This window comes from Heteronotia binoei, chromosome 1 (genome assembly GCF_032191835.1).
Source record: "Heteronotia binoei isolate CCM8104 ecotype False Entrance Well chromosome 1, APGP_CSIRO_Hbin_v1, whole genome shotgun sequence".
Classification (NCBI taxonomy): Eukaryota; Metazoa; Chordata; class Lepidosauria; order Squamata; family Gekkonidae; genus Heteronotia; species Heteronotia binoei.
In genome coordinates this window covers 141,436,545-141,460,835 of record NC_083223.1, presented here as the reverse complement: position 1 = coordinate 141,460,835, position 24,291 = coordinate 141,436,545, and the positions used below count along the sequence as shown (strand labels likewise).

The following is a 24,291-nucleotide window of genomic DNA, read 5'->3' as shown; positions in this document are numbered from 1 at the left end:
AAGGAACTGCCCTTTGAGTCAACCTGCAAGCTTCAGCTGGTACAATTCAATTACTACCAGGAGTCACATACTACCAATACCTGCAGTTAGGTATTTGTGTGTTTGATATAAACAGAATACAAACCCCCAAAATACTTTATCAGTATTTTTCAGGTATTATTTAAAATGAATGCGGATCAAAGATTTGTATTTGGCTAGCAATATAGCTGAGCCTAAAAAAAAGCTCATAGTATAGGGCCTGTTGAGCACAGTGGTTAAAGTATTGAAAAAGGAACTGGGAGACCCCATTCTGTGATGAAGTTCTCCGAGTGATCTTTGGCCTGCCATCTGCACTCAGCCTAATGTACTGCACAGGTCCATGAAGGACTCCACAGCTAATCACCTGCACATTGAACTGAACTCAGAAAGTAAGTGGCAACCAGTAGAGTGACTGTTCAGGTCAGCTCTGAGCTGCAAGAGAGGATCATCTGCGGCAGCACAGTGCTAGGGCTAGTTCCTCTCTGTAGCTTGGTTTCAACTGAGATGCAAAGAGGAGCCAGACCAGAGTTAGGCTTTTGCCACAAGTCAACTTCTGGGTGAACTCACTGCTTCAGAGTTTACTTGTGGTGCAGCTAACAAAAGGCAAGACATTTAAAGGGCCTTTCCTCTCTCCAATGGAGGATGGGGGCACCTTCTTATTTCTTATTTTGGGGACCATTGACTATAATGGTCTCCGTAGGATATAATGGAGCTGGGGGGGGGGGGAATCAATCCTGAATCCCAATACCATACCAATACTGGGATTCAGGAATATCAGGAAAGTCCAATATTTCTTGGGTTCAATATACATGAACTCAAAAAATACTGATTTTTATTTTTATTTCTGCATACCCTTACCTGCAAAGTCACTCTACTGCTACCACTTACTTTCCAAGTTCAGTTCAGTGCAGGTGATTAGCTGTGAAGTCCTTCATGGACCCGTGCAGTACATTAGGCTCAAATAAATTTCATAAACTAAACATCATTTGAAAGCCATTATGGCCTAGCCACTAACTACATGACAAAATGTCCCCTTTATGCTCAGCTGCCTTACCCAAAGCTGTGACACACAAATAGTTAAACTAATGGCAGTCAGAGAAACTATAACATCTCTCCCATACAACAACAGAACAGAACAACATGTAAAGAGAATACAAGCAGAGAAAGAGATTGCAACAGACAACCATGAAGTGATTTACAGTAGAAAGGTGGGGGGGGGGGGGGAGCATACACATGGTCTGCTGCACTGGCAGCTTTTTGAACCAATTCTACTACAGAAGCAATAAATTAAGATGCTTACTGGGGCACCCAGGTATGTAGGGAAGAGGTTTACAAACATTCAGATAGAAAGTCGTCCTTTTTGCATCCTTCGAAGTATCTAGTGCAACCCATGGCTCACTGTCTTTGCTCAAGTCACTTAGGTCATATTCATTGCCAGCAGAATCTGAAATCCAGGAAACAAAAAAGCATAATTAAGCACACTTCACCCAAGTGAATCCCACTTTCATGGATTAGTGATTGAAGAGCAAGGTATGATTCTTTTCTACAAGATTTCTGTTCCTGAGGAAGCAGAGTGAAGTCTAATGAATCAATCACAAGCCATCAAGAAGTGCATGGCACAAACACACTAGTTTCGCACCACAACCATCAGAGCACCCAGTCCTTTTTTCTTTCCGTCATTTGAGTCCCTGGGAATCAAAAGAACAAGAAACACAGAAGAGGGCAGCCACAATGATTAAGGGGCTAGAACACTTTTCCTAGGAGAAAAGGCTGATGAGTCTGGGACTTTTCAATCTAGGAAAGACACAACACAGAGGAGAATGATAGAGGCTGATTAAATTAGGCATGGGACAGAGAGAGAGGACAGGGAACTTTTTCTCCCTCTCGCCAAAATAACAGAATTTGGGGGTACCCAATGATTTCAATAGGCAGTAGATTCAGGACAAACTAAAGGAAATGCCTAATTTTGAGTTTATGACTAATTAATTGTATACTGGTTGATTACTGTGGGTTTTGATTTGATTAACTGATTAGGATTGCCAAACATTTTTTGTCTATTGATCAATTAGTTTACTGTTAGTGTAGGGCAAGGAAGGATTTTTAGTTTTGGTTTATGAGGATACTTCCCCTGCATATGGAATTGGCTTATTAATTAATTAGTATGAAACTATATTGATATTTGACATTAATTAGTAGTTTGTTACTGGAAGTATAGGATTAGGGGTGGAGGGGTGGAGGTTGGTTTATATAGTGAAATTGTTTTTTGCAGTGTCTATTCAATTAAAGCTGTGCGCCACAGTGTCTGTTTCCAGTGACCTAGTGGGCCCAGGTTGGGCCAATAGGTTCCAATGGGGGAGACCACACTGGGGTCAGGGATCCCGGTGCTGTTGGGGCGTGGGAAGTATGGCAGTGGGAGAAGGTGGTTTGTAGGAAGGAGACAGAGATAAAGACGTGTTCGGTCTCCTTCCAACCTTCGTCCCATTCTGAGAGATGCTGGCTGTGGGGATAGGAAATCATACCCTTCTCCGACACTGGTGCTGTGCAATGCCAGATCTATCAACAATAAAATCTGTTCTCCAGGATTATCTGGTAGAACAGGTGGTAGACCTGGCTTGCATGACTGAGACCTGGGTGCGGGATGGTAAAACCATTGCATTGCGGAAGTTGCCCCCCAACCCCCGCCAAGCTTTTAGGTCCTCCACCACTCTCAGACTAATGGGCGGGGGGGTGGGGTGGCCATGCTTATCCAGGAGACTTTCTTCTTCAGGACACTCCCTGAGACATGGATCGCTGGCACTGAATGTGTGTGCCTAGTGTGGGATGCTGAGAAGAGCTTGGCCATTTGGCTGGTGTACCATCCACCTAACGCACCAGCCAGTGTCCTGCCTGGTCTATATCCACCTGGGCACTGCAGTATCCCAGACTATTGTTTCTGGGAGACTTCAATGTCCATGCTGAGGATGTGACTTCCTCTCAGGCTAAAGACCTGGTGTCCTCCATGGCAGTTCATGCAGCACAAGTTGTTTCAGCTCCCACACACCAAGAGGGTCACACGCTAGATCTTATCTTTGTCTTGGGGATTGAAGTGGACTGTATTACAACGGATGTAGTGCCATGGTCAGACCACTTTGTCCTGAAGGCCCATTTATGCATGCCTAACCCTCCCTGTTTAGGCAGCAAGCTGATTTATGCTTGCCCACAGAGCCAAATGGACCCTATTAGGTTCCAGGAGGCTCTGCGGGATCCAATTCCCCCTGGTGGTCCATTGGATGAGCTGGTGGAAGACTAGCATAGCCGCCTTTCTGAAGCCATCAATGTGATCGCTCCCTGGCGCCCTCTCCACCCCCGTACCAACTTGGCTCCTGGGTATTCCTCAGAGCTGAGGCGGATGAAACGGGAGCTGAGCAGTCTCGAGAGAGTGTGGTGGAAGGTCCGAGATGAAGTTACAAGAACATCGCATAAGTCGTTTATGAAGACCTATGAGATGGTGACAAAGGCAGCAAAGAAGGAGTTCTATGCTGCCTCCATCACTTCTGCAAAATCATGCCCAGCTCAATTATTTAGATTAATTCAGTCCTTAACATCTTTGCCTCAGGGCATGCCAAACGTTAGGGAATTGGATATAGGCTGCGTGGCTTTTGTGGATTATTTTGCAGATAAAGTCTTATCATTCTGCCACAACCTTCTAGCCACAACAGATACAATAATAGAACTGAAAGCTCCTTGTCTATCTTCAGGTCCAGTTTTGGACCATTTCAGCCTGCTCTTCCAGAATGAAGTTGATAAGATCCTGGCTGCTATGAAACTCACCACTCTCCCCTTTGATCCTTGTCCATCATGGCTGGTTAAAGCCTGTGGTGACGGCATACGAACTCCCCTGAGGGAGATCAACAACTTGTTCCTTTCAACAGGGGAATTCCTGGGGGCCTTGAAGGAGGCAGTGGTCCGTCCTCTCCTGAAGAAACCACCTTTGGACCCTATGGAGCTAGCAAACTACCGCCCAGTTTCAAACTTGCAGTTCCTGGGCAAGGTAGTGGAGAGGGCAGTGGCAACACAGCTTCAGGCTTTTTTGGAGGACGCTGATGTCCTGGATCCCTTCCAGTCTGGCTTCTGCCCTGCCCATGGGACGAAGATGGTGTTGGTTACCTTGGTAGATGATCTCCAGAGGCATCTGGATTGAGGCGCTGCTGATCCTTCTTGATCTGTCAGCAGCATTCGATGCTGTCGACCATGAAGTGTTGGCCCACCAACTCGCCAATGCAGGAATACAGGGGCTAGCCCTACAATGGCTGGTCTCCTTTCTCCAAGATTGGGGACAGAGGGTGGCACTTGCGGGTGAACTATCCCAGCGGCACCCATTACAATGTGGTATGTATTCCTGCATCGGCAAGTTGGTGGGCCAACTCTTCATGGTCGATGGCATCGAACGCTGCTGACAGATCAAGAAGGGTCAGCAGCGCCTCAATCCAGATGCCTCTGGAGATCATCTACCAAGGGAACCAACACCATCTTCGTCCCATGGGCAGGGCAGAAGCCGGACTGGAAGGGATCCAGGACATCAGCATCCTCCAAAAAACAGCAATTCTTTTCCCAACATTATGTAACATCTACATCCGCCCTTTGCCAGATTATCCGGAGGTATGGGCTGGGGTGCCATCAATATGCAGATGACACCCAGCTCTATCTGCTGATCGATGGCCGCCTGGACTTGGCCCTGGAGGAACTGGGTAGGGCACTGCTAGCCATGGCTTGTTGATTGCAACAGAACTAGCTGAAATTGGATTCATTGAAGACGGAGGTCCTGTGCCTAGGTTACAGGGGGCTGGGATCAGAGATCAGGCTCCCACACTTTGATGGGGCTCCACTGATGCCCACATCGAGGTTGAAGAGCTTGGGGGTATTCCTGGATGCCTCTCTGACTATGGAGGCCCAGGTTACCTCCACTGCCAGATCGGCCTTTTTCCATCTGAGGCGGATCAGACAGTTGGTGCCATATCTCACCCCCCACAACCTGGCCACAATAACCCATGCAATAGTCACTTCCAGGCTAGATTATTGTAACTCTCTCTATGTGGGGCTGCCCTTGACCATCATCCGGAAACTCCAGCTGGTGCAGAATGCTGCTGCATGGATGTTGACATCGACACCTGTACGGGCACGGATCCATCCTGTGCTGCATGAACTGCACTGGCTACCTCTTGAGTACCTATTGGGGCCAGCATACCTTCGGGACCGCCTCTCCCTATATGAGCCCTGTAGGTCTTTAAAATCAGCGACCTGGCCCCAGAGACGTCCATCTGGCCTCAACGAGGACCAGGGCCTTTTCAGCCCTGGCCCCTGCCTGGTGGAATGAGCTCCCCCTGGAGATCCGGGCCTTGCGGAATCTGCTCCAATTCCACAGGGCCTGTAAAACAGAGTTCTTTCACCAGGCTTTCAGCTGCGGCCTCCCCCCTTCATTCCATCCCAGTGCTATAAGACCTGCTGGATCTGGACAACAGGCCATGTCTGTGAGGCAAAACCTGCCATTTTAGTCTCTATTGTCACTCTGTAGTTTTAGATTTTATATATTTTAAATTCAATTCAATCGTTTTGCAGTGCCCTAATTACAATGACTTGAGGGCAGGACTATCTCTCCGATTCTTGGGTCCTTGGCGGGCAGGCAGGAGGATGAGCAAATTGCCTTCCTCCTGTCTGACGCTCATTCTGATGTTTCATCTAAGATTGCCCATTTCTGTTATGCTGCTCAGTTGGAAAGAAGGGAAATTGAGAGTGTAAATCTTGGTTATGAGTTTTAACAATATGTGTAATAGTAGGAGTCAGGAATTTTGTGTAAGAGGTGATGGGTTTGTTTTTATGTTTTTGTTTGTATTAAGCTGGTCGGATGATCGTGAATAAAGAACTACTACTACTATTTTAAATTGGTCTTTTTTTTTACTGTTGTTTTTAAGATGTAACCCGCCCTGAGCCTGTCCTACAGGAAGGGTGAGCTAAAAATTGAATAAAATAAAATAAAATAAATTAATTAAAATATGAAATCTGTTGTCAGGATAGCTCTTTCAGTAGCTACTAGCAACAGTGACTAAAGGGAAAAGGAGGCAACATCAGGGCAAGGCCTGTGGGAGACAGGATGCTGAAGTAGATGGGCCACAGGTTTGATCCAGCAGGGCTCTTCTTACGTTCTTAAGAGCAACCAACTGGCAAGGGGCTTTGGGACCTTGTTATATCAATAATGCAGATTTGCTACTCCCAGCTATGATTATAGAATGGAGTGAACTTAGGCAAAAGGAAACTACTTGGCTATCAAAAGCCCAAGCACCTGGGGTTGACAACCTAACAACCAACCTGTACAAGCTCCAGCAGAACATAATCTCTGCTAGATAAAGCAGAGCAATTAAGAAAACAAGCAGTCCATTTTTCATCTAAGTGATATGTGTGGGAGAAGGGCAACCTAATTTTTTTTAGAAGATACATCTGGCTTTAATGAGTCAAAGTTGGATAAAGCAAAGGTCTACAATTTAATTCCCTCTCCCACATACCCTGCACACTTCCACAATCTTTAGTGTGCTCTTTTTGATCTTTAAAGCCCTAAACAGCCTGAGTACTTGAAGAACAACCTCCACCTATACCAACCTGCCCAAGTTGTAAGATCAAATGATGAGGCTTCCTGCAGGAATTTGCATCATTTGAGGTTAGGCTGGCAAGGACTCATGGGAGGGCTTTCTAGGGTGGCACTCTCCAGGTGTGGAACCCCCTTAACAGGTGGTGAGATTGGCATAGTCTTTTCAGGTCTGAAGCAAAAGACCTGCTTGTTCTAGAAGACCTTTCAACTTATTTACTTGTCTATTGTTTTACTGGTCAGTGCTGCTTTAGTTGTTGGCTTTTGAGAATTTATGGTTCTATTTTATACCATTTAAAGCTTTTTAAATTGGGTGTTTGAATGTGAGGCAGAAAAGTGGCCTACAGAACACAGAAAAGGGAAGAAGTTGGGGGGAAAAGTTTATAAAACATAACTGAACTCCCAAATTAAACAAGCTAACTTTGTTATAATACAATGCATCATTAAGAGTTGTCAATTAGTTATGCAACCTCCTAGCTGTGTGCTTGGATAAAAGCGCATGATCTCCAAATTGTGTTCAATATAGAATCCAAGGAAATATCCCTACTTCAATTTACTTACCAGTAACCTGACAATCTACTGGAGCAGGTGTGCAGGCCAAGGCTGTATGAAACTCAAAGTAGGTATCAATAAAGTTTTGTGTAGAATTGGTTTCTTCATGCACAAATTTGAGTTCTCCAGGATAAGATTCATTGCAAATAAATGTCACAGTAAAACGGTCAGCCCGTCCTGAAGAGTGAAAATGTTTCAAATCAAGATATCAAACCATAACCTAAATTTAAAAGGTCTTTACCCCTTGAAAATTGCATGCACACTTGCCACCCACATTCCTATACACATGATACTTCAGCATTGTAATGAACACTCTGCCCATGCAGCTTCCAGAACAAGCCCTAGTGCTAAATGAGTGACCAAAATGTATATTGAGTAAACTGCAGCATAATTACCCCTCAACACTCCCAGTACCTCTCACCATGGTCAAAACCCCTCAAATCAAAAGGGAAGGCAATTGTGGAATTCTTGAGGCTCATTACCCAGAACCAACAAAAACTAAGAGCTGGTGCATCCCTCAATTTAAGTACACCTTAAAAACCTGCACAGAGGCTGTAATATCAATGAGAACCCACAGAATCAGCCAGTGTCCCTGCATGTCTTGTGATCAGATGAAGAGCTTAAAACTGGAAGACGACCAGGTATGCTGCCCCTAGTGTCTTGGAAGCAGGGCAGGTGTAACAGTAATGTATTATAACATTAGCCACCTGCTCCCAACCTAACCTTCTCTACATATGACAACCAGCATAATGAAGGCTACAAATACCGTCACTGCTGCTTGGGTCACTAGTAGCCAACAGGGATAAAACAGACAAATGAGATTCCAAGGCAATTTACCAGTGTAAGTAAGTGTCAGATATCCTTCTGTTGATAGTTGGATGGTTTTATTCAGTTTCACCAAACGAAAATGTCTCAGATCATGCGTTTCACACCCAGCAGCTGGACTACCATCAATGCTCCCACAATCTTTCACAGGTCCACAAATATTTAACTAGGAGATTCAACATATAGTACTTATTAGTTGCTCCGATGACTCTTAGAGACTCTGGCCTCTTAATTACAAACTATTTTTATTCATCTAATTATTTTTTGTGCACTAGCCTTATTTTGTGTGTACTATAAGTACAGTGGCAGGGCAACTCAGCGCCCCCCATCCCAAGTCAAAAATGAGCATTATGTAAGTTCTACATTTGCAAGCAAGACTTAAAAGTCTCAAACAATTCTGCTTGTATTGCTTTTTAAACTTCATCAGTCTTTCCTTCTATTCATCTGGTACTTAGTAATCATCAACTCAAGCAAAAGCTGTTTCAATGAACACAGAAGAAAAAAATTTAATGCTTTCTATTTCTTGCTCATGAGCTGCTGCTGAATTGCTAATTATGCAGCAGAAAGGTATAAATCGTGGCAATATACAATTCTATGAATAGAAAACAAGAAAAAAAATATTACCAGGTATGCCTTCCCAACACCCATGCTAAGATATCCACTTTCTGAAGCTAATGATTCCAGGTTAAACTCAAAACCACTGTTGGGATCTTTTACAGAACAACTCTACAAAACAAATATAAATTATAAAAGGTCAAACAGGTAGAGAAGAGATGTAATCAAAACTTAAACACATTTAAAACAGACAGCTCAAGGGAGGCAATACTTCCCTATTAGTCAGGTTGCAAAGAATGAAATCCTATGCCAAAAAGTCCACTAAATCAACTGCAGTAACACTGTACAAGGCCAATTTTAGGCTATCCTCGAAGAAAATCATATGGATAGATTGTTATTACTTTAAAAGCAGTAGACTGCAATAAAAGCAGGATTACTGGGACCTAGAGAAGCTAATTCTCTATAGTTTGGGGACAGGGGAGAAAGAGCAAAAGTCAGAGGCGTCACTAGGGTGGGTTGCACCCTGGGGTGTAACTGATTCAAGTCACCCCCCCCCCCCATTGGGCATCACCCCTTTTGGAGGGCTGCGTCACCCCCTCCACACACAACCCCGCCCACTTCACATGGCCCCTCCCTCATCCACCCTCTGGTCACATGACCAGCCCCCGTAATCCAAGATACCAGTTTTGCAGCATTTAAGTTTCCCCCACTCACCCACATGCTTTTAGCTGAGCCGGCGGCAGCGCGGCCCCGGTTTCAGAATCCCGGCCAGCCCACACACAGCAGCAGCGTTCTAGTCCCAGGGCCAGCCCCTTCCTGTTGGGGGGGGGGGGGTCATGGGTCAGTGCCTGGGGCCAATGAGAATGCTCTGGGGGAGGGCCGATGGCCCCCTTGGCCTCGCTCTAGTGACGCCGCTGGCAAAAGTGCCTTGGAAGTTATAGTCAGTTCTCCTTACAATCATAAATATTGAAGACCATGAGTTTGCTGTCCTCCAAACTGTGGTAGTAACAACTCCAAAGCAGGACTATAGATTACCTAAGCACTGCAGTATGTCCAAGATTTACAAGATCATCTATTACATTCTCTGCTTCTCACCTGAGAGTCTCCTTCTGTTGTTGCAATTGGACAAGCAGCTTCAGTTTCCCACAGAAATGTTGCAACACATTCTTTAATCGCCAAGAAACTTGGGCTGCTACTCTGGAAATACAAGTGACAAGTTAAGTCAAGGCAAGCAGTGCTCAGAACAATCCAGTTTCATAAGGACCACATGGAAGTATTTTAAGATTGCTGCAATTACTGATACTATCAGTCTGGGACACATTTTCAACTGCTCATGCTGCAGCTTTTTAAGAAGGTATCTCTTCCCCCTCAGAGTCATTTTGATACCTTACAAAATGTCAATACCTATGCAGAACAGCTCCACAAACAAGTTCCTGTGAACAAATAAGCTATATTTAATGTACAGGTTATATTCCTTATAACATGCAACATTCCATTTTTGGATGTTAAAATGTTGAATGAACAAGTTGAGTGGAATAAGACTTCACTAGATCAAACTGGTATTCAGTGTGTGGTGTATATTCCATATAACACAGCCTGATTACACTGGGCAGCCATTTAAATGGACAAATTGTAGTATCTCTTCAAGCAAGCTTAAGTAGATGTAGGTCAGCTTGTTTAGAATTTATTTTTGTCAAACCAAGCTATCTATTGAAAAGTACTTTCATTTCAAGCTTGATTTTGAGCTCAGAACACTATGGCACATCTCATGGTGTCACAGGCAGAGTGCCATAAAGCCCTTCTCCCACCTCAACTTACCTCACTGCTACAAAAATGTTGTAACAGTACCAAAAGGCAACTGAGAGAGGGGAATTCATGCTGCCTCTTTTCTTCTCTTCCTTCTTCCCAATAAAGCAGACGGACATCAAATGTCCATTGCACCCAGTGCACTCTGGGGACTACAGACACCAGCATAAATTACAGGCTCCTGATGTATTCTAGGAAGTGGGCTGGAATTTAGAATCAGTTTAGTTTAATCTGAGATTTGATTTCTGAACCTGGAAATTCCTCTTCTCTCAGTTTATAAATATTGGCCAACAACTAGTCCCCTCCCCCGAGAGGCACTACAAAAATGGAGGTGGAAGACATAACCACAACTCCAAGGGTCAGCTGCCAAATCCCATTTTGCTTACTGAGTAATTTTCAAGTTACACAAACCAGGGTGGGAGGCGGGAGCACAAAATTCCAAGGAGTGAGGAAATCCTGCAGCAGATGGTTCTTTCATCTCTCACCAGCTACAACCTGGCTAGACTGAATGGCTCTGATAGCATAACTTGGCCAGTCCATCTCACTCCCTCAATACAGGCTGGACACTAGTCAAAGGGTCAAAATTATTTATTTTACTGACCAAAATCCACCCCCCCCAAAAAAAAACCTGACCAAAAACTGACAAATTACTGAACAATTTAATTTCAAACTATTGCTAAATTAGTGATTTATATATATATATATATATATATATATATATATATATATATATATATATATATATATATATATATATATATATCTGGCTTTCACCATTCCCATAGACAGCTATCACACACTTTTTATTGAAAAAATATTTTTATGAAGTTAGGACAATGTTTTCATTATTGTACAAAACTTAAGGCAAAAAAAATCCCTTTTAAAAATAATCACTGCAGATATTTTAAAAAGCAAAGCGTATTACAATCATACATAAAATAATCATGAGAACAAAATGTAATTACTGTACGGTAAGATTTGTCTTTGGTTTTATTTTATCTTTGGCTTTTAGCTGAACAAACTCTTTTGTTTTACAACAGTTTTCTGCACTGTATCTGCAAGCATTTTTTTCTTGTATTCTCCTATTGTTTTATCTACTTAGGGTTGCCAAAGCCCTGGTTGGGGTGGGGTTTCCCTCAATTTTGGGGGCTCTAATCCACCACCAGCCAGCTGGCCAGTGGGGGAAGCCTCATCCCAAACAGCACCCCCACATCAATGTTGTCAAGCACAATGACGTCACCTTGTAGTGATATCATCATGCTGGGCACATTGTGTCAACACTGACATTTTGACTGAAATTCTATGGTTACCATAGTGGTTTTGGCCAAAATGCTAGAGCATCAACACACAATGTGCCCAGTTCACTTAGCCCAGTAAGAGTTGGCAAACTCGTCTCTAATTCTTCTAAAATCAGCTGTGCGCCATGCTGAATCCTTTTTCTCAACAGTCGTGTTTACGTTTGGTTGCATTACTCTGTAACATTTGAGCAATCATCCTCTTCTCATTCTGTTCTTGTCTAAGCTTTTCCAGTTTTGCTTCTTTCTCTTGTATACTCTCCTTTTCACTGTCTATCTTCTTAAACCTTTCTAACTCCTCTGCCTTTTGACTTTTTCTTCTTTTTAATGGTATGCTGTACATCACAATATTGCTTGTAATGACCATGAGCTGCTCTTGCTATCTATAAAAGCTTCTGTGTGATATTACATATTAACATGGTATAACCTTGTTTCTATATACATGATACAAAGTTTCTTTGACCATTAGGTGGGCTTTCAAAGTTCTCTCTGACATGCTGGCCCTTTCATTGGTCAAAATGCATCCAGATTTTGAAAACATAAAAAGAATCTGAATTCTCACTGGGAAGTCATCATGTTTTCCCCAAAATGCAGTAACAAAACAAACAAACAAAAAACCAACTACAAACTGCATTCACACACAAAAAAAATACTGACTTTACTGACCAATTTTTTAAAAACAGAAAGATTAATGAAGATGAAAAGCTGACTTCCTAATTTTACTGGCCATCCCTGTCAATATGGCTTGAAGCAGGGAGTTTTAGACAAGTTTGCTGGTTGTGCCTTTGCTTTCAAGTAAGAGGGTAACAACCAACAACCACTTATCTTTAGCACAGAGGTTTTGGACAAGGCTTGGTTAAAAATGTGAGATTTCTTTAAAATAAAGGAGGCTATATCACATGAACACTTTAGCAAAAAACAAAACAAAACACCTGTACTAAATTACTACGGTTTATTTCTCCCTGCTTTTCCAGTACAAATCAAGAGCCTGGATAAAAGCCCAATAACTACTAGCGTCCCATCCAAAACTAGTTTTACCACAAAAGGGTGCATCCAAGTCCATTCCTACCAGCTCTGCCATACTTTGACCATCAGCACAGATGAGCCGAATGCTTTACAGGTCCAAATCACATCAAGAGAGGTTCAAGAAAGATCAGACGACCTACAAAGTCACAGGAGAAAAAAGTTTTCCAGCCACTTACAGTAGTACCCTTGGAGCAGATTAGATGGATTAGGCTTGTGAAAGGTACAGCTTTCTCTTTGCCACACAGAGATCCATTGGTGTAGTTGAGGAGGATTCTGCCAGGCCCTTCAATAACTGGCCCATGAATGGCAATCCCAAGGTTGCTGATGGAGGTGATTTCTGAGGAACCAGTCTGAAGTTAAAATAGAACGCACAAAGAGTGTTTTCAGAAGAAAAAAAGTGTTATTTTATGATGTGAGAAATAACAGATTAAAGTAAAAGAACACCACAATAGTATTTTTAATCTAGAGCATGCTGTTCAAAAGGCACTGGCCAAAAAAGAAAGAGGTCTGCAAATGGGCGATGCTAAAATGAGACCCACTTAGAACATAAGAGAAGCCATGTTGGATCAGGCCAATGGCCCATCCAATCCAACACTCTGTGTTACACAGTGGCCAAAAAAATTATATATATAAAAAATTACACATATATATACACACTGTGGCTAATAGTCACTAATGGACCTCTGTTCCATATTTTTATCTAACCCCCTCTTGAAGCTGTCTATGCTTGTAGCTGCCACCACCTCCTGTGGCAATGAATTCCACATGTTAATCACCCTTTGGGTGAAGAAGTACTTCCTTTTATCTGTTTTAACCTGACTGCTCAGCAATTTCATTGAATGCCCACGAGTTCTTGTATTGTGAGAAAGGGAGAAAAGTACTTTCTCCATCCCATGCATTATCTTGTAAACCTCTATCATGTCACCCTGCAGTCGACATTTCTCCAAGCTAAAGAGCCCCAAGCGTTTTAACCTTTCTTCATAGGGAAAGTGTTCCAAACCTTTAATCATTCTAGTTGCCCTTTTCTGCACTTTTTCCAATGCTATAATATCCTTTTTGAGGTTCGGTGACCAGAATTGCACACAGTATTCCAAATGAAATCACACCATCGATTTATACAGGGGCATTATGATACTGGCTGATTTGTTTTCAATTCCCTTTCTAATAATTCCCAGCATGGCGTTGGCCTTTTGTGAACAAGGAACTTAGGAACAAATGAAGGAAAAACAAGGGAAAGGAGTGGCACAATATTAGTTTTGAGCCAGAATTAATGTGTCTTCAAAAGTAAAAGTAAAAAGGTATTCTTTTCAACACAGGCAAAGATGAAGATGGATACAGTAATATGCATGATGATATATGAAAAAGCAGACAAAACTGAGCAAACACTGAAAACAAGAATGATTAAGTGAAGGTATGCAAAGAAAGATCAAGAGCCTTAAACATAAGTAAAATCATAGAACCATAGAGTTGGAAGAGACCTCCAGGGTCATTTAGTCCAGCCTCCTGCACAATGCAGGAGCTTCACAAATACCTCCTTTACACACACCCTTTCTGCCCTCCTTGTCATGATCTGCCAAATTCACAGAATCTCAAAAGGAAAACTGCTGAATCACCATGAACAGTCCCTATTCATATAAGGCTAACCTTATTTGCTTCTTAAGTATGACTGTTTACTGTAACATCAATATGAAATAATAAGAACAGTCCTATACACATATCTTCCTCCTCCTCCTGGAGAAACTGAAACTGAATTACAAACCCCACTGACTTCACTGTGTCAAAACGAAACTGCTGGAATGCTTCTGTCGTTTTCATGGTTTAAAGGTCTTTGAGCACTAAACAGTCCCATAGGTACCAATAACATTCATTAACAGGTTAGTCACTTCACAAGTTCATATAAAAACATCAATATACTTCAGACAAGCAGACGGACACGCCTCTTGGTTGTATAGACAGGCAGTTTTGATGCTACTTCCTCAACATTTTGCTTAGTGCAAAAATCTTATTTAGAGCCACAGAAATAATTTTATATGGATCTATGCTTAATTTTTTTACACTAAATTCCAGTTCCAAGACCAATTCTTGAGGCATCCCACTTGTCACTCCTCTCCAAGAGCAACCATTCACAAGCACTCTTTGGATGCTATCTGTCAACCAGTCACAAATCCACCTAACAATAACAGGATCCAAACCACATTTTACCAACTTGTCAATAAGAAGATTATGTGGAACCTTATCAAAAGCCTTACTGAAATCAAGAGAAATGATGTCAACAGCATTCCCCTGACCCGACAAGGTAGTAACTTTCTCAGAAAATGATATAAGGTTAGTCTGACATGACCTGTTCTTGAGAAACCCATGCTGGCTCTTTGTAATTACAGCCATCTTTTCTAAGAACTGATTATTTGATTATTTATTCTAAAACTTTCCCAGTTATAGATGTCAAGCTGACAGACTGGTAATTACCTAGATCCCCATTTTTCCACTTCTTGAAGATGGGGACAAACTTTTTCCCAACTCCAGTTTTCTGGCATCTCACCTGTTTTCCAAGAATTCTCAAAAATAAGGGCCAGAAGCTCAGAAATTATGTCTGCAAGTTTTGAAGGTATCCTTAGATGCAGTTTGTCTGGCCCCGAGAAGTTAATTTCATTTAAAGAAACTAGGTGTTTATGTACTACCCCTATGCTGATCCTAGGCTGCAACTCCCTTCCCTCATCATATGGTCTGGCTTTGCCATGTTGAGCACCATTTCCCTCATAATAGAAGACAGAAGAAAAGCAGGAATTGAGCTGTTCTGCCCTTTGAACATATGAACATATGAAGCTGCCTTATACTGAATCAGACCCTTGGTCCATCAAAGTCAGTATTGTCTTCTCAGACTGGCAGCGGCTCTCCAGGGTCTCAAGCTGAGGTTTTTCACACCTATTTGCCTGGAGCCTTTTTTGGAGATGCCAGGGATTGAAAATGGGACCTTCTGCTTCCCAAGCAGATGCTCTACCACTGAGCCACTGTCCCCCCTTTCTTCTTCACATGTTACAATTTCACTTTCCTTTTCTCGCCTATCACGTCCTTGCTCTTTTTCTTACTTTGCATATAAGCAAAGAACCCCTCCCCCTTTTTGTACATAAAAAAGAACTCCTCCCCCCTTTCCCCCCATCACTTGCTAGCCTAAGTTCATAATGAGGATATTAAAAAAGGATATTATAGCATTGGAGAAAGTCCAGAGAAGGGCAACTAGAATGATTAAAGGGCTGGAGCACTTTCCCTATGAAGAAAGGTTGAAACGCTTGGGACTCTTTAGCTTGGAGAAACGTCGACTGCGGGGTGACATGATAGAGGTTTACAAGATTATGCATGGGATGGAGAAAGTAGAGAAAGAAGTACTTTTCTCCCTTTCTCACAATACAAGAACTCGTGGGCATTCGATGAAATTGCTGAGCAGACAGGTTAAAATGGATAAAAGGAAGTACTTCTTCACCCAAAGGGTGATTAACATGTGGAATTCACTGCCACAGGAGGTGGTGGCGGCCACAAGTATAGCCACCTTCAAGAGGGGTTTAGATAAAAATATGGAGCACAGGTCCATCAGCGGCTATTAGCCACAGTGTGTGTGTATATATAAAATTTTTTGCCACTGTGTGACACAGAGTGTTGGACTGGATGGGCTGTTGGTCTGATCCAACATGGCTTCTCTTATGTTCTTATGAGCTTTAGAAGAAGAAGAAGAAGAAGAAGAAGAAGAAGATATTGGATTTATATCCCGCCCTCCACTCCGAAGAGTCTCAGAGCGGCTCACAATCTCCTTTTACCTTCCTCCCCCACAACAGACACCCTGTGAGGTGGGTGGGGCTGGAGAGGGCTCTCACAGCAGCTGCCCTTTCAAGGACAACCTCTGCCAGAGCTATGGCTGACCCAAGGCCATTCTAGCAGGTGCAAGTGGAGGAGTGGGGAATCAAACCCGGTTCTCCCAGATAAGAGTCCGCACACTTAACCACTACACCAAACTGGCTCTCCTCACTTTAGCTTTCCTCACTCTTTCTCTATAAGCACAGGCTATTTGTTTATATTCATCCTTGGTTATAAGACCCTCCTCCCTTCCATTTCCTAAATTAGTCTTTTTTATTTCTAAAGTCTTTAGAGAGCTATTTATGGAGCCACCTTGGCTTCTTTAGGCTCCTACCATTTTCCCTTTATATAGGAATCATTTGTGATTGTGCTTTCAATATTTCGCTTTTAAGGAACTCCCAGCCCTCTTCAACTCCCTTCTCCTTAAGTATTTCTGACCATGAGGTTTTACCTAACATAACTCTACGTTTGTCAAAATTTGCTTTCCTGAAGTTCAACCTATATGTCTGACTACATACAGCTTTTCCCTTCCCCAAGCAGTAGCAATATAGACAATGTGAGCAGGCAAACTAGATGACAAACCAGTTGTGTAAGAAGCATCTCCTCCAAGACTAGACAACAACAACCCATAAATCATCACATCTACACATTTCTTCAGAGATTACAATCTGTGTTTAAACTTGCTTATCAGTTAAACTGAGGACAAAGCTGACAAAATGGGGATTCCAGAGAGGCAGCAATGTTAATTTGCTGAAACAAAGACAAGAGTCTTATGACACCTTATAAACCAATTGAATTTTATTCCTGCATCAGTGTTTATAGACCAGAGAGCCCAGAGACTACAATTATTCCATAAGATCATATGTGAAACAAGAGGTCTTTTGAAGCCCACCCCTCTAAAACAGCTGTACTGTTGCCAGTAATTAACACCCTCCAGGTATTCAGCATCTACAAAAGATAGCTAAACTCCGTTGCTGTGAGGACAATGAACAGGAAATTCTATTTCCAGGGTGACTGCCTCCAGTACAATACTAAGAAATGATCTTAGATAAATCCCTACAACATTCCAAGATAAAAGATGACACTGGAAGGATCTGCATTTGAAGCATGACTATTTGGTTCTCTAACATTAGGAATTCTTCATAAGAATGTGTTGCCTTTTTTAGTATTAGCACAGAGCTACTTACAGCAACATTCCTGTATGTCATTTCGCAGACTGATGCCCGTCTATCACAGCCTGGGACAGGGTTCAATGGACGGCAGATATTTATGTAATATTTTTTGCGTGCACTCTCTTCTGAGTTGTCCATGGCAAACCAGTTTTCCTTTCTGTCTCCATATAATGATAAACTGAAATTTGCAAATATGTAGGTTGATTTTGGTTCAGAACAAAAGAGTTCAATTAACAGAAAGATTCACTGAGAAGTAGCATAGTATTTGCTCAGTGTTCCATTTGTGCATCCTCCTGTAACAAACATGCTAAAAATATTACAAATTAGGCCAGACACTTATGTTTGATTATGTAGTAGCAAAAAGTGCAACAACCTCCATATCGTCAAAACACCGCCAAGTCTAAGTATACTGATTTCTACAACCAGAGGCCCAACACAAACAACCATTAGGAATAATATCCCCCCAAATTTTCAAATTTGTGGAATGCTGAGAAAGAGTGGCCTGCATCCAGCTATGCAATTCTGAAAACTGATATGCACTTAAGACTCCAGAAGACAGGGTGTGTGATTTCTGCCAACTGCCCCCTGTGCTGTTGGTCCACTGACCATCAGGAGCAACATTTCAAGTGACTCAGAGGACTGCAGCAGCAAGAGGAAGCAGGAAAGTACAGCTCCATAAGGTCTGTGAATCACTGAGCACATGCCAGCATTGTCCAAAACATGCTGTGGACAGCAAGAACTCATGAACCAAGCACTTGCATCAACATTTTAAGGCTTACACACAGTCCTTTGTTGTTTACCTTGAAAGATCATACTGCTCCATGGTTTGTGGATCTATTACAACACATTCTATGGGTATCTCTGGACAGGCATAACTGGTGTACCACTTGAAGTTATATGTAAAATTGTCTTCCTCCTAAATTACCACAACCACACAATAAAAGAACATAATTTTAGCACAGCTGAAAAACAAATACACATGAGATTGGATCCTGTCTAGATTCCCAGGGGGTGCAAGGAGAGGGGAGATTTTATTAGTTTCCCCTGGCATGGAATGCACCTTAAGGAGGTGTGCAGCTTATCCATTCCTCTGGCAGCTGCTGTTTCAAGGCGGAAAGGGAGCTACTTGCTGCCTGCATGCCCCAACAAGCAATGGGGCAAGTCCCACTCTTGAGAACAGTGTTCAGAAGAGGCACAGGTGGCTCCCAAGCCAATTCATTATCGCTGTTCTAGACAATACCATATTGCATTTCCTATCTTAACAACATCATCAAAAATTATTTATATACCTGTATCTCTATCACAGGAATGTAAACCGATTGATACAAGTCTATTGCAAAACTATAGCAAACTAATGCAGGTTGTGTGTGGCTTTCATCCACAGGAATAAGTACACCACAGAAATCTAGAAGGGCAACCTCAGGCAAAGAATCTGGAAACATGGGGCCCAACCTCTTCAAGTACTGGTACCCCACTGAAATTATTCTTGTGGGGTTTTGAGATTCCATCAAGGCTTAACACAGGATCAGTCTCCATAGTTGTCACCTACAGGTTTTTGTTTTTAAAGAAAGTTGTAAATTGTCTTCAGACCTATTAGTACTTGGCGGAGCATAAATATTTCAGTCTAATGAAGAAGATCAGATTATCCATGATCAATTCTTACCTGATATTCAGGCTGACCTATGCCTGCCTCATGATCACACAAGAAAGTTATGTGGGTAGACCGATGTGTGTGCTCCTCATTATTATAGATTGTGCCATTTCTGTAGTCCAGGTGAATCATTCCATCATAGTAGGAGAGCTCAGAACTGGGAACTCCCAAACTCCACTTATCTTTGCCACTGACAATAAACAGAAATATAACTTCATAGATTTCTTACAGAAGCAGCCCCAGTTAGGTTGCCCTGTCCCAGTGATGGAGAAACAGCTGCTTATGTTGTGCTACCAGAATAGGGGAAGTCCTACACTGCTGCAGAACCAGTAAACAGCCCATCAGATAGAAGAAGAAATTGGATTATTACCCCACCCTTCACTCTAAGTCTCAGAGCGACTTACAACCTCATTTCCTTTCCTCTCCTCACAACAGACACCCTGTAAGGTAGGTGGGACTGAGGGACCTCTTGAGATAACTGCTCTGTTTGCTTTAATAAACAGCTCTGAGAGGACTTGTGACTGACCCAAGGTCACATCAGCAGCTGCATGTGGAGGAGTGGAAAATCAAACCTGGTTTTCCCAGATTAGAATCCATGGTCCTAACCACAACATCAATCTGGCTCTACATTAGCATTGTTGCTACTGAACTGGATCCACACACCACTCGGAAGGGACAGAAGTATGATAGCTATCGTATAGCTGTCATTCAGAGGCTGCATCCCACCCATTAACTACATTTCAGCACAGAAGACAACATTTAAACAACAGGAGTCAAGTTCTCAGGAAGGATGTTTCTAAGAAGCATTCTTCCACTGTAGAAACTTAACATAATGACAAAGATCCAGACTTCTGCTAAATTGGACATGGGCAGCTAAGGAGGTTTTAGATAGCAGAACCCCATCTTCTCAGGCTGCAGGGGAGTTTTGTCAAGGCATTGAGGGAAGATCTTCTGTTGCATCCATTTGGATGGGTGCAAATCTTTTGACTCCCCTTTGACTCTTTGCATCCCAGCCAATCTTTCTATATGTTCCTTTATATAGTCTTCATCTTATGCACTTTAGGAACACATGATCCTAAGCAACTTTAACTCAGAAGTTAGTCCCACTGAATTCAGTGACTGAGCATGCTTATGCTCACAGTCTTAGTTATCGTACACTGACTCTTTCACACATCCACATTAGGCAAACAAAGGTATAAATAAAGCCTTACTTTCTCTTTACTTGGCACGCTGCTGAATTTTTTCCACACACCATGTTTGGCACAGCATCACAAACACTGATATAAAAGCTGTAATCGCTTGTATTTACTTCATAGCTCCTATCCATCATCAGGGGTGATAAGTCAAAGGAAAATCCTACACAGAAATTGAATTAAAAAATGTTGTTTAGTATATAAGCTATATGAATGCACTCCCCCCATAAATCAGCATGGTTTCAGAAGAGGTAATATATACCCGTGCAATCTGATAAGATTCCATGACTACATTCGGAATCAAGACAAGCCTTAATAACACAGCTTACTCTTGAGTTTGCAATGCTTCTTTCCCAGCCCCCTCCTGCTCTTACAGAACACAGCTGACCTGGGATGCCTTGAAGCATAGATTTATTGTGACACCTGAACGCAAGTGTCTGGGTAAATTGGAGTTTTTGTCTCATACAGATGCATTCACAATGAGAAAGCAAACTCCTATTTGCCCAGGTGCCAGCAACTGGCTATCACAGTTCACTGGAACCTGGTTTGTGTACATCTGTTTGTGCATGCATGTGTGCACATGCAAAAACTGCTGTCAAGTCAGGCCTTCCCAAATAAGTATCAGAAAAGGAGCATGTGAACAAACAGTCTGTGCAAACCATAGACAGAAATTTCTCCTGTGGCCCATGAGTTACAGTGGTGCCATTTCCATTAAGCTGTCTGTTCTAAACTTTTAACTGTCACATATACACAGTAGCTACTTACCAATATTTGTACATTTAATAAAAAAAAGATGTTTTCAGCATCCATCCAGACTAGGAAAATACTTAAAGATTGTGTTCTCAAGACTGCAGGGTTAGCTATACATGATCAGCCATTCACTCATGTTCAGCACCAAGAACAATGAGTGCCTGAGTGATGGATTAATTTAGCTGAGAAGGCATGATTTAAATACAGTTCAGATTCTGCTAAAATTTTAAAAAGCTGGAAACAACTATGGCTAAGAAACAAAAGATGAAAAAAAAGCAACTGAGGATTTTCGCAGACATGGTGGTTGATAGATCTAAAAGTATTTTGGTAGGCAGAATATTTACCTGCTTGTGAGTCAGAAACCTTGCAGTTGTCACCTTTTGTTTTAGACAGGACACAGGCAGCAGCAGTATGCCATTCAAACTTATACAAGCACTCATCATGCTCAGAGTTCATCAAAACAGGAGCACTTTCCAGATCACCTGGCAACAAAACAGCAAGATAACAGAATTGAACAACCCTGTTTATTTGCAGGAAGCGAGCTGGGGTGCAGGGCGGCTGGCCTTTGTGATTTTCCATTCAACAGACTTTTTGATCATTTCCTTCAATGTTTAACTTCAAGAGAACTGATAGTTCACATTACTTGAGAGCAGACGCTTCCTCCTTCACCTGCAATAATAAATACATATACAAGCTGATTCCTGTAGTATTGTCTACTCAGTTTCTTCTCAAGAGAACCCTAACTCTGAGCCTCTCATTATGTAGGATCTGCATCTTTTATGGTCCTCTTTCCCTTGCCTCCATAATATAATTTCACTAAGTTGGAGCAGCCAGAACTACTTGTGGTATGAACTTCCAGAAGGATCTATAGCTTGACAATAAGTTAATGCAGGTTATGTGCAGTCTGATGAAACCTATAGCTCAGTAGTTGGCCACATGCTGCTATTCACAGAATAAACTGATATCAAAGTCTCTCTGAGTCACAACCCCTTGGACAAGCAGGCAGCACTGAGTTGCAGGTTCTCAAGGATACAGGCACACAAGAAACCACAAACTTGATAAAATATGGTTTAAATTCTTAAAAGAATATGATAATACGAGGAAACAGTCTCTATTGTCTTGCAGCAAGAAAATAAGAAAGCTAACTTTTCTATCTAATATTTCAGTACCTGGGATTAGCTGTCACACCTTTAAAATATCAAAGTCCAAGCCAGAGGCTCAAGCATTGTCTTCATAGCTGCCCATTACAATGAAGCCTGCCATCATCAGAGCCACTGTCTTGTAGAATCCTGAAGTCAGCATGGCTTCCCTCTTGTCTATGGCTTAATTATCTTGCCATCTGGTGGTCTTTCAGATCAAATAATTGTGCTTGTGTACTAGAACCCTCTAGAAGATAAGGCCACCACTCCTGTCTCCCCCCTCCCATCTAGTTACAAAACTGAACACAGGTTCCCATGGTGGGCCAATTACCACATTCTTGAATCTGGTCTTGAAAGAGTAAGGATAGTGTAGGCAGGGAGTCCCAATTATGGAAAACTGCAAGCCAGAGCAGGCCTGCTAATGTTCACATGAACCCCAGGGAGGAAATCAGGGGGGTAATTTGTCTCACAATGAAAATAAAATTTGCTTGTCTTAAAGGCGCTACTGAACTCTGCTATTTTTGCAGCAACATAGCTAACTCCCCTGAATTTATAAGCAAAGACAGAAAGCCAGGTTGGTAGAGGGGTTAGGACTGTGTTCAAGTTCTTATATAGTCATGAAACTTCTTAGATAATTTTGACCATTTATTCTCAGTGTAACTCATCTCACAGCGCTGTTGTGAAGACAGCCTCAAACATGCCACCAAAGAACTTTAGCAGTAGAGTGAAATGAATACCAACCTGCCATACTCCTTCACTCGTTGATGGACAACCATGCAGATGCCACCCCAGACCATCTGACTGGGGCGCTAGAAGCTGTGGTTGAATGGTTGAATTAAGCCGGCTGAAGCTTAATCCAACTAAGACAGAGGTCCTGTACCTGAGTCAAAGGGGATTAAGATCTGACTCCCCACCCTGGATGGTATTCCTCTTGTGCCATCCCAGAAGGTGAGGAGTTTGGAGATGACACTGGATGTCTCCCTTTCTATGGATGTCCAGGTCACAGCAATTGCACGATCTGCCTTTCATCATCTTCGGCAGGTCAAACAGCTAGCGCCCTATCTGACTCCCCAAGACTTAGCTACAGCAATCCATGCAACAGTCACTTCCAAGTTGGACTACTCTAACTCACTCTACGCAGGCTTGCCCTTGGGGCTGATCCAGAAACTCCAAGTGGTGCAAAATGCGGCAGTGCAGTTGTTAACTGAATTGCCTTTACAGTAAGTAAGTAAGTAAATTTTTATTTATACCCCGCCCTCCCCGCCGAAGCAGGCTCAGCAGTCAGCCGATGCTGTGCAAATTGCACTGGTTACCAATTGAGTACCAGATCTGCTTCAAGGTTCTAGTACTGACATTCAAACCCTTACACAGCCTGGGACTGACTCTCCCCATACGAGCCCTGAAGACTGCTGCGATCTGCCAATCAATACCTTCTGGCCATCCATGGCCCAAGGGATGTCCGGCTTGCTTCAACCAGGGCCAAGGCTTTTTCAGCCCTTGCCCCGACCTGGTGGAATCAGCTCCCTGTGGAGATCCAGGCCCTACCGGATTTGCTTCCATTTCACAGGGCCTGCAAGACGGAGCTGTTTCGCCAGGCCTTCAGTTGAGGCAAGCGGACATCCTTTCATCCTTCTGTCCATACCATCTATTGCCCTCCCCCACAATGGGCCGAAAACTATGTTTTCATCTGTAATTTGTGCCTGCCCACCTCTGTATATTTTATCATGTTTTTATTTGCATATTAAAGTTATTGTTATATTTTAACTATTTTATTATGACTGTAATCCGTCCTGAGCCCATATAGGAAAGGGCGGAATATAAATTTACCAAATAAATAAATAATCTAC

At 42.5% G+C, this 24,291-nt stretch overlaps 1 protein-coding gene across 1 annotated transcript in view; it reads right to left on the bottom strand.

Moving 5' to 3' along the window:
- The window catches only part of IGF2R (insulin like growth factor 2 receptor), a 131,825-nt gene that overhangs the window by 62,776 nt on the left and 44,758 nt on the right, over positions 1–24,291 (bottom strand). The window contains exons 14-24 of the mRNA XM_060241808.1: positions 21,650–21,787; positions 20,574–20,718; positions 19,375–19,552; positions 18,512–18,627; positions 17,727–17,889; positions 12,870–13,043; positions 9,662–9,763; positions 8,636–8,737; positions 8,024–8,177; positions 7,196–7,363; positions 1,319–1,462 (exon numbers count right to left, since the gene is read on the bottom strand). Of these exons, the coding sequence (XP_060097791.1) occupies positions 1,319–1,462; positions 7,196–7,363; positions 8,024–8,177; positions 8,636–8,737; positions 9,662–9,763; positions 12,870–13,043; positions 17,727–17,889; positions 18,512–18,627; positions 19,375–19,552; positions 20,574–20,718; positions 21,650–21,787 (1,584 nt within the window). The remainder of the gene's footprint in view (positions 1–1,318; positions 1,463–7,195; positions 7,364–8,023; positions 8,178–8,635; positions 8,738–9,661; positions 9,764–12,869; positions 13,044–17,726; positions 17,890–18,511; positions 18,628–19,374; positions 19,553–20,573; positions 20,719–21,649; positions 21,788–24,291) is intronic.